Consider the following 16,443-nt stretch of genomic DNA (forward strand, 5'->3'; position numbering starts at 1 on the left):
CACTGCTTTTGTACGTTTACGAGTTTAAAACTACATTTCATACTTAAGTACAATAAATGTCACCTACTTTAAGACTTTTACTTGAGGAATATATAAATTACTTATAAATTATGAATTGTATCAACAGTTATATTCATTTGGTATCATATCAAAACAGAATTCAGATTAGAATTCAAAATGTAGAATTCATTATCCTCATTTAATCAGTTAAACAGTAGTCTATGTATATTTCTTTATAATGAATGTTTGAGTCTTCTCCCATTCTTCCAGTGAAACTTGTTTTCTTCCGGTTGAGTTTTACCAAAGGTGACTGCAAAAGTATGCGACCAGTCAAAAGATCAGACAAAATGCGACCAGTTGGATTTTTAAAACAGATTTAAAATAGGTGAGAAACAAAGGAAAATGTTCCAACGAGATGAAAGCGTGATAAAATGCTAAGCAGGCATGCGTTATGGTTCTGTGAGTATTGTTGGGACGTGCATATGAAATGTTGTGTCGTGTTTCCCATTTGTGAAATGCTTTGGAACATCAGTTAAATTAAAACATACATTTAAAATGTTGTTCTTTATTTCAGATTTAGAGCTTGTAGACTGAGGCAGGAAGCAGGGGACAGACGATTTTTGGTGTTTCAACCTTGAGCTTTAATGATGGGACAAACAAAAGGAGCAACTAAAAGAAGTATGTACATATATACAATATGTACACATCCCTCGAAGCAGTACCGCCAGACGCTAATACTGCTTCCTCAAGCCAAGCGCAAGACGCTGCACAGGGCTTGCTCGCCCCGCAAGACGCAAAGCGAGAGGAGGGATGGAAGCGCTTCCCCGCTGCAGCCCGCAAGACGCAAAGCTGCAAGAGAGACGCAGACTGGAGTGGTCCTACAAGATGACCTGAAACAAAACAGAAAAAGAACGTCGGACACATTTGAGACATTTTGGTTCCTTCCCACGAGCTATTCATTCTTTTAAGCTGATCTAAACAATTCGTACCGTGAACCAGTTGTGGGACCTGATTTGCCCCAGACCAAGTCGCCGGACTGGCTTCTCGTGGAGGAGAACCCCGAGGAGGTCACAGCACTCTGGAAGACAGGAAGTGCGTTATTTTATTACCTTACACGTCACAGCTGCTCTACTCGAGCATGTTATTTTAATCCAAGCTCTAAGATGTTTTGGATGACTCTGAGTTGTTCATTGAAAAGATTAAAGATCTCACCCCGCGACAGGCCGGCTTTGGACCACTTCTTGTGCTGCAGCAGGAACAGGTCATGGTCACTAGGAAATGTCCACACAACAATGTGAACATTACGATCCCTAGTGACCAGACCGTCGCCGACCAGCCGTTGTACTCTCCACTGCGGTGGTACTCAGGAGGAGAGTACTCCACCGTGCCTGGAGCAGAGTGGACTTTGAGTGACGTGTAAGTTTTATGTTACATGGCGCGATTGTTCTGCATCTACTAGGAAGAAATGAACTATATCATATCATACATACCATGGTATGTCCTGAACGGTGAACTCCCAGAACGTCCCGCATCCGAAGTCGATCAGCCTGACTTCGGATGTCTCCCTGTTGATGAGAAGGTTCTCCAGTTTGACGTCACGGTGGAACACCTTTCGGGAGGCAGCACATGTGTGCGGCGTTAGTCGCCTGCCACATGATCTGCCGCGCTTTCTCCTCGTCCAGGCTTCCACCGTGACGCCTGAGGAACTCCACCAGATTCTCACAGGGAGAGGGACGTTCCAGGACCATGACGAAGTGGTCAGGGTGGTCCCTCCACTCCAGCGGGATGATCTCTGGCACTCTTCGACCTTTATTCGCCATGATGGTGAGGCGATCTCTTTTGGAAGAGGCTCTGCATGATCAGGCTAGAGAAGAATTGAGTTTTTACGATCATTACATGAGAGTGGTTACTCGAGTCTTGAATGGGTTTGTGATTAATATTAATATTTCAATTAAAAAATAATATTACATTTTTATGGTTCAGTGTACTTACAAGGAATACACATTCCATTTGCTCCGTCTTTGTGACGTATTTCAAAGCCACCTGTTGAACAAAAAACAATATTTATTATTTAAGATACACGAAGAGGTGTTTAAATGATAAAACCTTTGCCGCCTGGCAACGTGTTACATATTGTGACTTACTTTAATATTATCCTCCAGGCGCGTTCCTTCATACACCACCCCAAATCCACCTTTGCCCAGCTGATCTCCCACAGTGTAACGGCTGAAGATGTAGTCTGTTAAAAAATAAAATAAGAATATTTCAACTGAGATCAGTGCTCCGTGATGTGAGATGCTGCCGTGGGAAACATGCCTGTATGTATACTGTTGTGAATTTTAGATACTGTGCGTGAGGGTACTGATAGTTTAACATGGTCAAAGTAGAACTTAAAAAGGTGTTGTGGTAGCATAGATGTGTCAGGTACCATCGCTACTTCTTCCTTCAAATGGCACCTCATCCTGCTGCTGCTCCTTCTCTCCCTGACCTGAGCTGCTCTCTGGAGGCTCTTTTTTAGCAGCTCTAAAGAAAGAGCGAAGCTTCCTCCACCACTTTCTACTCTTTCTTTTCTCCTTCACTCTCTCTGCTTTTTCCTCTCCTTCTCCTCCTCCCTTCTCCTCCTCCTCCTCCTCCTCCACTACCCTCCTTCTCCATCCTCCACTACTACTACTTCTCCTCCTCCTCCACCTTCTCCACTGCTCCTCCTCCATCCTCCACTACTACTACTACTTCTCCTCCTCCTCCATCCTCCACTACTCCTCCTCCTCCTCCTCCTCCTCCTCCTCCACCAACAGGGTCTCATCGCAGGGATGAAGATGTTGAACCGCCCTGTTGGTGCTGGGTTTGGGGGTGTACTAGGATGGTGATCGTACACCTCGCCATCGGTCATCGGACTCACTCTTGACGCTTTCTGTCCCATCGCTCTGAAAACTCAGACCACTACAACAAACCCACGAAGATTCTAAAAACGTCTCGCGCTTTATATACCCCGCGAGTTCTATTCGAACGCGCTCTATGGCGTCATAAGGCTTTGCGCGCCTCAGAACTTTATACCGGATTGGTCCCATGATCCAATCGATAGAATTTAAAACAAATAATAAAAAAATGAAAACGTATGACACTATTATTTTTTTATATAAAAGTGTATATAATGTATGTGTAGGTCTAAAGCATTTAAAACAAAGATTTTTTTTATTTTATTAAGCATAGCAGTTGTTCATTTTTTTTCTAAATTAAGTAAATATATTTGCTAAACTAATGAAAGCATATGGTTTTTATTTTGGTAACTTACCTAACGCAGACGGGATTCCTACATGTGGCGTAAGCATCCAAATTGTAGAAGGCGCAGTGTAAGACATACTATAAAAGTGAGAATGACATTTACGTTTATGTCCTTCCAAACACAGTCCAATAATGAGGTCAAAACAACACACCAAGGACTAAGATTACTGCAACCGTAAATATGACAAGGCATACACATTTTGTTTTGCAGCCGCTAGAGCGCAGAGCATTGAAAACCCGCGGTGAACTTCTTATTTCTTATTTTTCTATACTTGTTATTTCATCCTGTGCTGAAGGCGGCGCTAAAGAGCTTTCGCGAGCTGCGAGTAAAAAGATGCGTCGAAAAGTTAACGTAAAGCCGGCCGGCAACTTCAAAACAAGGTGAAATTAGGCATTTTGCGCGATTGCGACTTATTCATGTTCTGCTGGTCTTTTAGTAATCGCAAGAGGTGAAATAATAAAAAGTTAAGCGAAATTAAACGGCACACAAACGATCGTAGACATGCCAAAATCAGAGAAGAGCGGAGAAACCGAGAAACGCGAATCCAGAAAGCTGCCTATTTATCAGCACAAAAAGATAAACTCATCCAGGCTGTGGAGGAAAACACTTAAAAACATTAAGCCTGAATTTTTGACCTTATTTATATAAAACACAAATGTGTACAGAAACATGTTCACATGACATGACTGCATTAAGGACAAATAAAGGCATTAAAATGTGTGAACATGAAACATGAACCTGCTTTGATTATTTGACACAAAAACAGTTAGTTATAGTTTCAGGGTGTAAAAGCTTGGTCTTGAGCGCTTGAACTTTGGTGGAGAGTTTGTGTCCATCAAGCTCCAGGAACACTTTTTGCAGGAGTTCAAAGGTGTATCGAAGCTCCTTCGGATTACTTAGATTGAGGGCATATATTAGCCCAATCAGCAATGCAACGCCATAAGTTACATTACCAAGCCCTTCTAGTGCTGTAACTCCTTCAAGAACTACTCCAACTTCCGCAGGTTCATCTTCACATCCTTCACATCTGATGACAAGAAAAACGCCCATCACCATCTCTTTGATTGCAGTTTCATCGTTGGAAAAAAATCGACATCCTATAAACGGAACAAAGTACATTTATTGTTATACACAAAAAAATATTTAGGCAATCATACCATGTACACCTTGATGAGATTGTCAGGATCCTCATTTAGGTAGACAAACAGGGCTTTGAGGACACTCTCCCTCTTAACCTTAATGCAGGCACACTAGGGACAATAAAGAAAATTAGCATGTACCAACAAGAGCGAGATGCTAAAATTAACATGTACCAATAAACTAATACATTTTCAAGTCACGCAAGACATAATTGAGAAACAAATCATTAATTTATCTAGAAAAACAATTTCCGTAGTTATCATACTTCTGTAAGTGGCACAAGAAGTCCCCGAGCTCCACCTCTGTTGGCAAATATCCTTAGAAGACTTGGAGTGTGTTCATCTAGCTTTGAGAAGAATTTTGAAATTAAGGCGACAGTTGTTATCCGTGCAAATTCAACTGTAGAAATTATTAGCCATACATCTATACCATTCTAGCAACCAAACACCAAACACAGCGTGCAAAGATAGATAGGAGTACAGTGGGTTAAATCTTGATTAAACTAACAAGCGTGCAAACTTGGACACATACCTGTTCGTTTGATGTTTAATTCAGCTGAATCGTGGATTCTGTCATAAATTCATCCGTATGAGTCGACATCATAAAACAGTTGGCTAAAATGATTTCTAATCACACTGATGCAAATGGACAGAAAAGTTCCTTTGCGGTTTAATTCAGTTTCAGGCTTAAAATCGTGCAATCTGCCATAAATGCATTACGTTCAACCAACATAATAAAAATGTTAGCTAATATTGTTTCTAATTACATTGATGTAAATGAACAGATGAGTGAAGTTAACATATAAAAACAGAATTCAGATTAGAATGTTTGAGTCTACTCCCATTCTTGTCAGTATTGTTGGTCACTGCTTTTGTACGTTTACGAGTTTAAAACTACATTTCATACTTAAGTACAATAAATGTCACCTACTTTAAGACTTTTACTTGAGGAATATATAAATTACTTATAAAAAATATGAATTGTATCAACAGTTATATTCATTTGGTATCATATAAAAACAGAATTCAGATTAGAATTCAAAATGTAGAATTCATTATCCTCATTTAATCAGTTAAACAGTAGTCTATGTATATTTCTTTATAATGAATGTTTGAGTCTTCTCCCATTCTTCCAGTGAAACTTGTTTTCTTCCGGTTGGAGTTTTACCAAAGGTGACTGCAAAAGTATGCGACCAGTCAAAAGATCAGACAAAATACGACCAGTTGGATTTTTTAAAACAGATTTAAAATAGGTGAGAAACAAAGGAAAATGTTCCAACGAGATGAAAGCGTGATAAAATGCTAAGCAGGCATGCGTTATGGTTCTGTGAGTATTGTTGGGACGTGCATATGAAATGTTGTGTCGTGTTTCCCATTTGTGAAATGCTTTGGAACATCAGTTAAATTAAAACATACATTTAAAATGTTGTTCTTTATTTCAGATTTAGAGCTTGTAGACTGAGGCAGGAAGCAGGGGACAGACGATTTTTGGTGTTTCAACCTTGAGCTTTAATGATGGGACAAACAAAAAGGAGCAACCAAAAGAAGTATGTACATATATACAATATGTACACATCCCTCCGGAAGCAGTACCGCCAGACGCTAATACTGCTTCCTCAAGCCAAGCGCAAGACGCTGCACAGGGCTTGCTCGCCCGCAAGACGCAAAGCGAGAGGAGGGATGGAAGCGCTTCCCGCTGCAGCCCGCAAGGCGCAAAGCTGCAAGAGAGACGCAGACTGGAGTGGTCCTACAAGATGACCTGAAACAAAACAGAAAAAGAACGTCGGACACATTTGAGACATTTTGGTTCCTTCCCACGAGCTATTCATTCTTTTAAGCTGATCTAAACAATTCGTACCGTGAACCAGTTGTGGGACCTGATTTGCCCCAGACCAAGTCGCCGGACTGGCTTCTCGTGGAGGAGAACCCAGAGGAGGTCACAGCACTCTGGAAGACAGGAAGTGCGTTATTTTATTACCTTACACGTCACAGCTGCTCTACTCGAGCATGTTATTTTAATCCAAGCTCTAAGATGTTTTGGATGACTCTGAGTTGTTCATTGAAAAGATTAAAGATCTCACCCCGCGACAGGCCGGCTTTGGACCACTTCTTGTGCTGCAGCAGGAACAGGTCATGGTCACTAGGGAAATGTCCACACAACAATGTGAACATTACGATCCCTAGTGACCAGACCGTCGCCGGCCAGCCGTTGTACTCTCCACTGCGGTGGTACTCAGGAGGAGAGTACTCCACCGTGCCTGGAGCAGAGTGGACTTTGAGTGACGTGTAAGTTTTATGTTACCGCAGCGCGATTGTTCTGCATCTACTAGGAAGAAATGAATTATATCATATCATACATACCATGGTATGTCCTGAACGGTGAACTCCCCAGAACGTCCCCGCATCCGAAGTCGATCAGCCTGACTTCGGATGTCTCCCTGTTGATGAGAAGGTTCTCCAGTTTGACGTCACGGTGGAACACCTTTCGGAGGCAGCACATGTGTGCGGCGTTAGTCGCCTGCCACATGATCTGCCGCGCTTTCTCCTCGTCCAGGCTTCCACCGTGACGCCTGAGGAACTCCACCAGATTCTCACAGGAGAGGGACGTTCCAGGACCATGACGAAGTGGTCAGGGTGGTCCCTCCACTCCAGCAGCCGGATGATCTCTGGCACTCTTCGACCTTTATTCGCCATGATGGTGAGGGCGATCTCTTTTGGAAGAGGCTCTGCATGATCAGGCTAGAGAAGAATTGAGTTTTTACGATCATTACATGAGAGTGGTTACTCGAGTCTTGAATGGGTTTGTGATTAATATTAATATTTCAATTAAAAAATAATATTACATTTTTATGGTTCAGTGTACTTACAAGGAATACACATTCCATTTGCTCCGTCTTTGTGACGTATTTCAAAGCCACCTGTTGAACAAAAACAATATTTATTATTTAAGATACACGAAGAGGTGTTTAAATGATAAAACCTTTGCCGGCCTGGCAACGTGTTACATATTGTGACTTACTTTAATATTATCCTCCAGACGCGCGTTCCTTCATACACCACCCCAAATCCACCTTTGCCCAGCTGATCTCCCACAGTGTAACGGCTGAAGATGTAGTCTGTTAAAAAATAAAATAAGAATATTTCAACTGAGATCAGTGCTCCGTGATGTGAGATGCTGCCGTGGGAAACATGCCTGTATGTATACTGTTGTGAATTTTAGATACTGTGCGTGAGGGTACTGATAGTTTAACATGGTCAAAGTAGAACTTAAAAAAGGTGTTGTGGTAGCATAGATGTGTCAGGTACCATCGCTACTTCTTCCTTCAAATGGCACCTCATCCTGCTGCTGCTCCTTCTCTCCCTGACCTGAGCTGCTCTCTGGAGGCTCTTTTTTAGCAGCTCTAAAGAAAGAGCGAAGCTTCCTCCACCACTTTCTACTCTTTCTTTTCTCCTTCACTCTCTCTGCTTTTTTCCTCTCCTTCTCCTCCTCCACTACTCCTTCTCCTCCCTCCACTCCTCCTCCTCCTCCACCCTCCACTACTCCTTCTCCATCCTCCACTACTACTACTTCTCCTCCTCCTCCACCCTCCACTGCTCCTCCTCCATCCTCCACTACTACTACTACTTCTCCTCCATCCTCCACTACTACTACTTCTCCTCCTCCTCCTCCTCCTCCACCTCCACTACTCTACTCTCCTCCACCCTCCACTACTACTCCTCCTCCTCCTCCACCCTCCACTACTCCTCCTCCATCCTCCACTACTCCTCCTCCTCCTCCTCCTCCTCCTCCAGCACCAACAGGGGTCTCATCGCAGGGATGAAGATGTTGAACCGCCCTGTTGGTGCTGGGTTTTGGGGGTGTACTAGGATGGTGATCGTACACCTCGCCATCGGTCATCGGACTCACTCTTGACGCTTTCTGTCCCATCGCTCTGAAAACTCAGACCACTACAACAAACCCACGAAGATTCTAAAAACGTCTCGCGCTTTATATACCCCGCGAGTTCTATTCGAACGCGCTCTATGGCGTCATAAGGCTTTGCGCGCCTCAGAACTTTATACCGGATTGGTCCCATGATCCAATCGATAGAATTTAAAAACAAATAATAAAAAAATGAAAACGTATGACACTATTATTTTTTTTATATAAAAGTGTATATAATGTATGTGTAGGTCTAAAGCATTTAAAACAAATATATTTTTTTATTTTATTAAGCATAGCAGTTGTTCATTTTTTTTCTAAATTAAGTAAATATATTTGCTAAACTAATGAAAGCATATGGTTTTTATTTTGGTAACTTACCTAACGCAGACGGGATTCCTACATGTGGCGTAAGCATCCAAATTGTAGAAGGCGCAGTGTAAGACATACTATAAAAGTGAGAATGACATTTTACGTTTATGTCCTTCCAAACACAGTCCAATAATGAGGTCAAAATAACACACCAAGGACTAAGATTACTGCAACCGTAAATATGACAAGGCATACACATTTTGTTTTGCAGCCGCTAGAGCGCAGAGCATTGAAAACCCGCGGTGAACTTCTTATTTCTTATTTTTCTATACTTGTTATTTCATCCTGTGCTGAAGGCGGCGCTAAAGAGCTTTCGCGAGCTGCGAGTAAAAAGATGCGTCGAAAAGTTAACGTAAAGCCGGACGGCAACTTTAAAACAAGGTGAAATTAGGCATTTTGCGTGATTGCGACTTATTCATGTTCTGCTGGTCTTTTAGTAATCGCAAGAGGTAAAATAATAAAAAGTTAAGCGAAATTAAACGGCACACAAACGATCGTAGACATGCCAAAATCAGAGAAGAGCGGAGAAACCGAGAAACGCGAATCCAGAAAGCTGCCTATTTATCAGCACAAAGATAAACTCATCCAGGCTGTGGAGGAAAACACATTCCTGATCGTGACAGGTGAAACTGGCAGCGGAAAGACCACTCAGCTACCCCAGTATTTGTATAAAGCGGGTATGTAAGTACATGACCATTCAGCTGGATTCGTAAGGCGTGTGTGTTGGATCCATCCCTCATTCTTCCTCTTCTTCAGGTCTTTGCAGGAATGGCAGGATTGGTGTGACTCAGCCCAGGAGGGTTGCAGCCATCACTGTAGCCCAGAGGGTGTCCCATGAGATGGGGGTCCGGCTGGGTCAGGAGGTGGGCTACCAAGTGCGCTTCGATGACTGCTCGACACAGGTGCGACTTTACACTGTTTAACACCTCCATATCTGTGTCTCAGCAACAAAGGTACAAAAGCTGTTTTTAAATGTACACTTCTGAATAAATGTGCTTTCAGATAAATGTTGAGCAGAAATTGAGCAGCAAATCAGCACATTAGAGTTCACAATCTCAGAAGGATCATTTGACACTGAAGATTGAAATAATGGCTGCTGAAAACTCAGCTTAGCCGTCACATTTAAGTATTAGTTATATATTGTTCATAATATTAATGTTGTACAATATTTTTAGCCTTTTTGCCTTTTTTATTATTTAAGTAATAATAAAAATAATTTTACTATACCTAAATGATAGTAGTAAAAATTGTAAATTTCATTTGTCATACTTCCATATATTGTTGTCTGCATAATTCCAAGGCAGTGCAACCAATTTTACCACAATGCATGAAAAATTTTATAGATATTTTTTTAAAAGTCAACTTGTAGTACTGTGATTTTTCTCTTTTTACATTATGGGATAATTGCAAAAATCATGTCACAGAAAAGGGAACGTTTAATATTTTTTTAATCAAACAGCTAAAAGGTAGATGCTATTTAAGTTTGCAGGGAATTGCATCTTTGCTCTAGTGGTAAGATCTGCAAAGAGTGATTAAAATCTACTAAATAAAAATTTTTGACCGTTAATTTTTTGAAGGGTGCATGGTCTGGGTTTGCACAGGTGCCAAAGTTATGCGTTGATTGTAATGAAGGTAATTTTTCTCATGTCAGGACACTATGATTAAATACATGACAGATGGCTGTATGCTGAGGGAGATTCTTGCAGATCCCAGTTTATCACAGTACAGCATTGTGGTCCTGGATGAAGCGCATGAGAGGAGCCTGAATACAGTATGTGGACTATATAGCTGCAGTTTGTGGCTTTACTTGGGAAATTAGTTACATTTTTAGAAGATGTGTGTGTATATATATATATATACAAAAACACCTAGGTAGCATTGTATAATTTAGTTTTGAAATTGTTTGTTTTGCAGGATGTTTTGCTTGGGTTACTCAAGAAAACCCTGTCAAAAGGTTCCCGTGGTCGTAAAACACCACTCAAAGTGGTTGTGATGTCAGCAACATTAGAAACGGAAAAGCTCAGCTCCTTTTATGAAAACTGTCCTGTATTCATGATTCCTGGACGCACATATCCGGTCAAGGAGAAGTTCTGTAATTGTATTGGGCCGAAAGACAAAGATAGTTCTGTCTATGTCAAAGAGGTGTGTTGGGACCATGTGAATTATGACAGACTTTATTAGAAACAGTCTGATTGCAGGGAAACCTCTGTTCGCAGACTGTAAATGTGTTCCATTTGTGACTCCTAGGTGGTAAAGATGACTTTAGACGTGCACACTAATGAAGCAGCTGGTGATATTTTGGTCTTCCTCACTGGTAAGTTTAGCAGAGATGTACAGCATTTTTTAATGTAGAAATGAATAGTATTATTCATAGGTATTTCATGATCAAAAGCGAAGACGTGTTATGTTTATTTTAAATACATTTTGTTCTTTTAAACTTTTATACATCAGTAATGATGCTGAAGGTTCAGCTTTGCGTGACAGGAATAAATGACATTTTAAAATATATGGAAATAAAAACAAATATTTCACATTATTACTGTTTTTACTGAATTTTGATCAAATAAATACGGCCTTGGTGAGCAAAAGAGATCTTTCACTAACAGAAAGTTCCTACTGGCCTCAAACCTTTAAAGGGTGTTGTGATTATTATTTTAAGAGTTTTGCAGTCGTTTGAAATGATGTAAAATTATTCTTTTATCTGCAGTAGGCAGGGCAAGGCAAGTTTATTTATATAGCACATTTCATACACAATGGTAAATCAAAGTGCTTTACAAAAGAGGAAATAAAATAATTACAAGATTTAAATAACAATAAAAGATATTAAAATAAAATAAAAACACTGATTTAAGATAAATTGAATTTAAAGCAAAAAGAGATTGATTTAAAACAGTTTAAAATAAAAGAAGCAAAGTAGCACAGTTCGGACGCAGCACAGTGCTCATTCTGCAAATTCACAACTAAACAGATGCAGTATTCTTTTTTAGTTTGTAGCTCTGGGCTTGTGTTTTGAACAGGACAGTCTGAAATCGAGAAAGCTTGTGATTTGCTCTTTGAGAAGGCTGAGATCTTGGACTACCGTTATGATGTCCATGACCGGACCGTTGAAGGCCTGCTTATCCTGCCTTTATATGGATCCATGCCAACAGGTCAGCCTATTTCTAGATTGGTCTTAAAAGTGAAAATCTGTGCTTAGTCATAAAGCGATCAACTGATAGTTTTCATGTGATGTCACATCAAATATTTACCATGCAGTTTGCGTCAAATAAATAGTAATGTAGTAAAATGCAGATATTAGAAGGCAAAATTCACTTAGTACGCCTTTTTGATGAAGCCAGAATATAAATGCATCGTTAAAATGTCACATTAAATGTTTCCAGTAGAAAACTTTAAGGAGAAACATTGAACAATTAAGTGGATTGTGTTTCCTTATCTGCTTGCATATGTAAACTATGCATCATTAATATAGAGATTATTAAGTATGATATTTTAAGATTACTGTTTTAAATATATTAAGGCACTTTAAGTGTTTTTACAACATTTTGTCAGGCTGTTTAATTATTGAAATATTGCCGCGGGTGTTTAATATGGATTGCAAATGGCCTAAAGTTGCATTTTGCTGATATACCTTTGTTTTATTGTTTTGAGAGGTGATCTAAATACTTGCGGCTGTGAAACAGATGGCGGATTGACAGGCTTGTGCTGCAGTTCTATGGATGTTTTGCCCTCCAGGTCTTCGAGCCAGTCACGTGACCGAAATCTATGAATACATGTTTTGTTATATTTATTGTTTTTTTTTTTTTACAGATCAGCAAAGACAAATATTCCAGCCTGCACCAAAAGGTGTGAGGAAGTGTGTGGTCGCGACGAATATTGCTGCAACCTCACTCACAATTGATGGAATAAGGTAAAAAAAAAAAGTCATACGAAAACAAGCATCATTTCTTACCATTTGTGAATTGGCAGATATGTAAAATGATGTAGTTATGCTTAGACAAGCTGTCGCAGTGTAACGTTTCTTTTTTGTGTGTGTCGTAGATATATCGTTGACAGTGGATTTGTCAAACAACTAAATCACAACTCAAATGTTGGCTTGGATATTTTGGAAGTGGTACCTATTTCAAAGTGAGTGACCTGGGAAATTCCAGAATTTTGTATTTTTTCGTATTATTCATATATTTTTTTATTATAATTTTTAAATATTTCATGTCATTTTGTATATAATTAAATTTTTATCATTATAATTATAATTTTTATAATTATTTTTATCGTTTTAATAAAATTTTAGTGTATTACATATTTAATGATTTTCTTCTTTTTTTTTATATGCTGACTATATGAGTGCGTTATACTACTTACTTGCCTAGTTTGTCCAAACAAAAGAAAAAAATGTTTTTGGTTCCATTTTATTTAATTTTTTTAAAATATTATAATAAAAGTGCTGATCATTTTTCCACACAGAAGTGAGGCTCAGCAAAGAGCGGGCAGGGCTGGACGAACCTCAGCAGGAAAATGCTTCAGGATTTACAGTAAAGACTTCTGGGACACATGTATGCTTGAGTACACCATTCCAGAGATTCAGCGCACCAGTCTAACATCTGTCATTCTCACACTGAAATGTCTCGGTATCCATGATGTGATTAGGTATTGCTTGGATGCATTGTTTTTTTTTTTTTTTTTTTTTTTTTTTTTTTTGTTTAATCAGTTTGTCAGTTATTTAAATTTGACCATTTCTTCTTTTTTTCTCAATTATGGTATATTTAGATTTCCTTACGTGGATTGCCCAGAGGAACGCTTTATCCTGACCGCTCTGAAACAGCTGTATCAGTATGATGCTATTGACAGGCGAGTAATACGCATCCTGCAAACTGTGGCTTGTTATCTAAGTACATTGCAAGAAATGTCCAGCTGCTTTTTTCCAGAAGCCCATCCTAACCCCGGTTTTGCTGGTATTAGCATTAGTGTTATCCACATACACACGGTCAGTTCTCTAATCCTAATTAAAATTTTAATATCGGCTTTTTGATACAGGAGAGGTGAAGTGACCAGGCTGGGGAGGTTGATGGTGGAGTTTCCTCTTCCTCCGAATCTTACTCGAGCTTTGCTCAAAGCTGCTGCTCTCGGGTGTGAAGACGTAATGCTGCCCGTAGCAGCCATGCTCTCAGTAGAGAACATCTTCATTCGACCAGGTAAACATTTCTGTGTGTTATCATACATGTATCATACACTTGTAGTTGGAGTGCAAATAAATATTACTGTTTAATTTTTCTATTTCAAATTTTTTTAATCTTCTGTAGTGTTTAATCAGAATATTATACTGTGACTTCTCTTTGGTGCTGTATGCAGGACTTCTCCAATCATTTAGTCCTCTTAAACTCCACCCCTTTCTTAAATTTGATTGCAAGCTTGCAATTATTTATAAGTGCAAAAGCCACGCCTCAACAGCCAATCAGCAACTGATTTCCTTGCCTTACATTTTTTTTTTTTTTTTCAATGGTCTGATAAACTTGGGTGTATGTCACAAATATGGAAGAAAACATATTTAACCAAATTTCACATCGCATCGGTGTCAACTGTGAACTTAAAAAAATGATATATTTATAGTAAAAAAAAATAATAATTTGTTGTGTAACAGTAAAATTAAAGAGATGTGCTCATTTAAAGATTCTGGTTGTTGTATGTATATAAATAAATAAATAAATAAGTAATATGAATTATTAGTGCTGTAAAAATAAAAATAATTGTTACATAATATGTGTATATTTATATGTGTGTGTGTGTATATATATATATATATATATATATATATATATATATATATATATATATATATATATATATATATATATATATATATATATATTTAAAATATGTAATGTTTATATTTTAAAGATATATTTTAAAGATTATCATCAGAGGTTATTTGGGAATATTATTGATATTTTAACAATATTTAACAGTAAAATAAAATGTCCTCTCATATTAAACCTTGTATTCTTTTATTTTAAAGGTAAACCAGAAGGACAAAAGGAAGCAGAGATCAGACACAAAGAGATAGCAGCTAGTGCTGGCGGCTCCAATGATTTCCTCATGCTGCTCTGTGTGTTTGAGATGTGCAGAGCGAGGTAGACCGTGACTGGCCAAATGACTAAATAAATCCGGAAATCATGTGAAATGTTAGCATTCGTTCTTACTTTGGTTCTTCTATTAGCGACAATCCGTCCGCGTGGTGCAAAGAGCACTGGATCCACTGGCGAGCCGTGAAGTCAGCCTTCAGCGTTGAGACTCAGCTCAGGGAGATTCTTCTTCGCCTCAAGCAGGTCATTGTTTGTCTACAACAGTATTTGCATTTACTATTATTATGTGGGTTCTTACGACGTGGCTGTTTAAGTAGCTGAAAGACTTTCCACGTGAGACGTTTGAGGGCAGTCGGAGTGAACTGCTGCGGCAGTGCCTCTGCTTGGGGTACTTCACCAATGTAGCCAGGAGGTGAGCGACGCGCTCTCATTTTATTCTACAATGTGTATTTATCAAAGCCCGTATTCGAGCTGTTCTGTTTTCCTCAGATCTATTGGGAAATCATTCTGCACCATGGATGGACATGGGTCGAGCGTTCTCGTTCACCCTTCATCATGCGTAAGGAATCCAAAAATTAGATTGACTCGCATTCGTGGCTTTTCTAAGCCCAACACTTGCTTTTAACTTTTAACTTTTATTCAGCTCTTTGGTCAAGAATTGCATCTGGATTGGATCATCTTCCATGACGTGTTGGTCACCTCGCGGGTGTACGTGAGAACAGTTTGTCCCATCCGTTACGACTGGGTAAAGGACCTGTTGCCGAAGCTGCACGAAATCGACGTCTATGAACTGAGTAGCGTTGCTAGGGAAGAGGTAACCGATGAAGAGATGGCGCAGTGGGAGAAGAAAGAGGCAGCAAAAAGACAAGCAGGTGCTTGAAAGCGGCTGAGCCTTTTGATGGAGCTAAATTGTTTCATATTTTTGTAACACTTTTTTTTTTTGTGTGTGTGTGTGTGCGTTCAAACAGAAGCCCGGGAGGATGCGGCGAAGAAGCTGGAAAAGCGAAACGATGAAAGCTCGATCACAGAGGCTCGCGCTCGCTATTTGGAGCGAAAACAGCATCGGCTGCAAAGAAAGGGCACATGAGAGGATCAAACACTCACTGCTGATACTGCAGCTGCTAAAAACAAATACGAAAAAGACTTTTTAATCTCAGATTTTAAAACGTAATCCTCATTTACTGCCATAGCACTCTGGTCCCTGCAGATTTTGACTTTGGCTGTTGAGTCATATGTAATATACGTTTTATATCTTTTTATGTAAATAAATTGTTTTTTTTACTTATTCATACTGAGGGTTGTTGTTTTTCCGTAGTATTTTTTTCTATACTGTGAAAGTCAATGAGTAGTGTTTGGTTAATTACCAAAAAAATATCTTCTTTTGTGCTCAACGGCAGAAAGAAACTCATACAGGTTTGGGACAACTTGCGGGCGAGTAAACGATGACACAATTTTCGTTTTTGGGTAAGGCACGCTAAGCTGACATCAAAGAATTTGCACTGATGAAAGCTGGCTGTGTTACTGCTTTGCTCCGCCTAAAGCTGGGACAAAAATTACCACTTGAGATTATGAAAGATTATGGACAAACCTTCAAACCTTGTTTTCCCGCGTGAGAAGAAATAACTCCATACTAAAAAGTGGCAGCAGTCT

The 16,443-nt window shown here is 39.5% G+C and overlaps 1 protein-coding gene and 1 long non-coding RNA gene across 3 annotated transcripts; one reads left to right on the forward strand and one right to left on the reverse strand.

The window, feature by feature from the left end:
• Positions 1 to 824: 824 nt before the first annotated feature.
• LOC122358536 lies at positions 825 to 1,275 on the reverse strand. Its single transcript, XR_006252621.1, has 3 exons — positions 1,213 to 1,275; positions 990 to 1,078; positions 825 to 890 (listed from the first exon to the last, which is right to left on the reverse strand). It is a non-coding gene; the product is annotated as an uncharacterized LOC122358536 (long non-coding RNA).
• A 2,482-nt stretch (positions 1,276 to 3,757) lies between these two features.
• Positions 3,758 to 16,078, forward strand: dhx40 (DEAH (Asp-Glu-Ala-His) box polypeptide 40). 2 transcript variants are annotated; one of them, XM_043258185.1, is made up of 18 exons: positions 3,758 to 3,843; positions 9,278 to 9,393; positions 9,473 to 9,618; positions 10,368 to 10,487; positions 10,631 to 10,858; positions 10,964 to 11,030; positions 11,734 to 11,865; positions 12,524 to 12,623; positions 12,755 to 12,841; positions 13,178 to 13,360; positions 13,481 to 13,561; positions 13,748 to 13,905; positions 14,727 to 14,841; positions 14,928 to 15,036; positions 15,111 to 15,205; positions 15,283 to 15,352; positions 15,437 to 15,665; positions 15,762 to 16,078. In XM_043258185.1, the coding sequence occupies exons 1-18, from the start codon at positions 3,785 to 3,787 to the stop codon at positions 15,878 to 15,880; spliced, it is 2,214 nt and encodes a 737-aa protein (XP_043114120.1). In that variant the 5' UTR covers positions 3,758 to 3,784; the 3' UTR covers positions 15,881 to 16,078. The 2 variants fall into 2 exon arrangements, with proteins under 2 accessions (XP_043114120.1, XP_043114121.1); XM_043258186.1 differs by lacking the exon at positions 3,758 to 3,843 and having other exon boundaries at positions 9,265 to 9,397.
• The last annotated feature ends 365 nt before the right edge of the window (positions 16,079 to 16,443 follow it).

Source organism: Puntigrus tetrazona, chromosome 15, assembly GCF_018831695.1.
Source record: "Puntigrus tetrazona isolate hp1 chromosome 15, ASM1883169v1, whole genome shotgun sequence".
In the NCBI taxonomy this organism is placed as follows: domain Eukaryota; kingdom Metazoa; phylum Chordata; class Actinopteri; order Cypriniformes; family Cyprinidae; genus Puntigrus; species Puntigrus tetrazona.

Excerpts from the sequence above, each read along its gene's own strand:
- dhx40 (XM_043258185.1), top strand. The coding sequence starts at position 3,785 with ATGCCAAAATCAGAGAAGAGCGGAGAAACCGAGAAACGCGAATCCAGA. Across the intron at positions 9,619-10,367 it reads TCGATGACTGCTCGACACAG|GACACTATGATTAAATACAT; the intron begins GTGCGACTTTAC and ends TTCTCATGTCAG. Across the intron at positions 13,562-13,747 it reads CAGTATGATGCTATTGACAG|GAGAGGTGAAGTGACCAGGC; the intron begins GCGAGTAATACG and ends TTTTTGATACAG.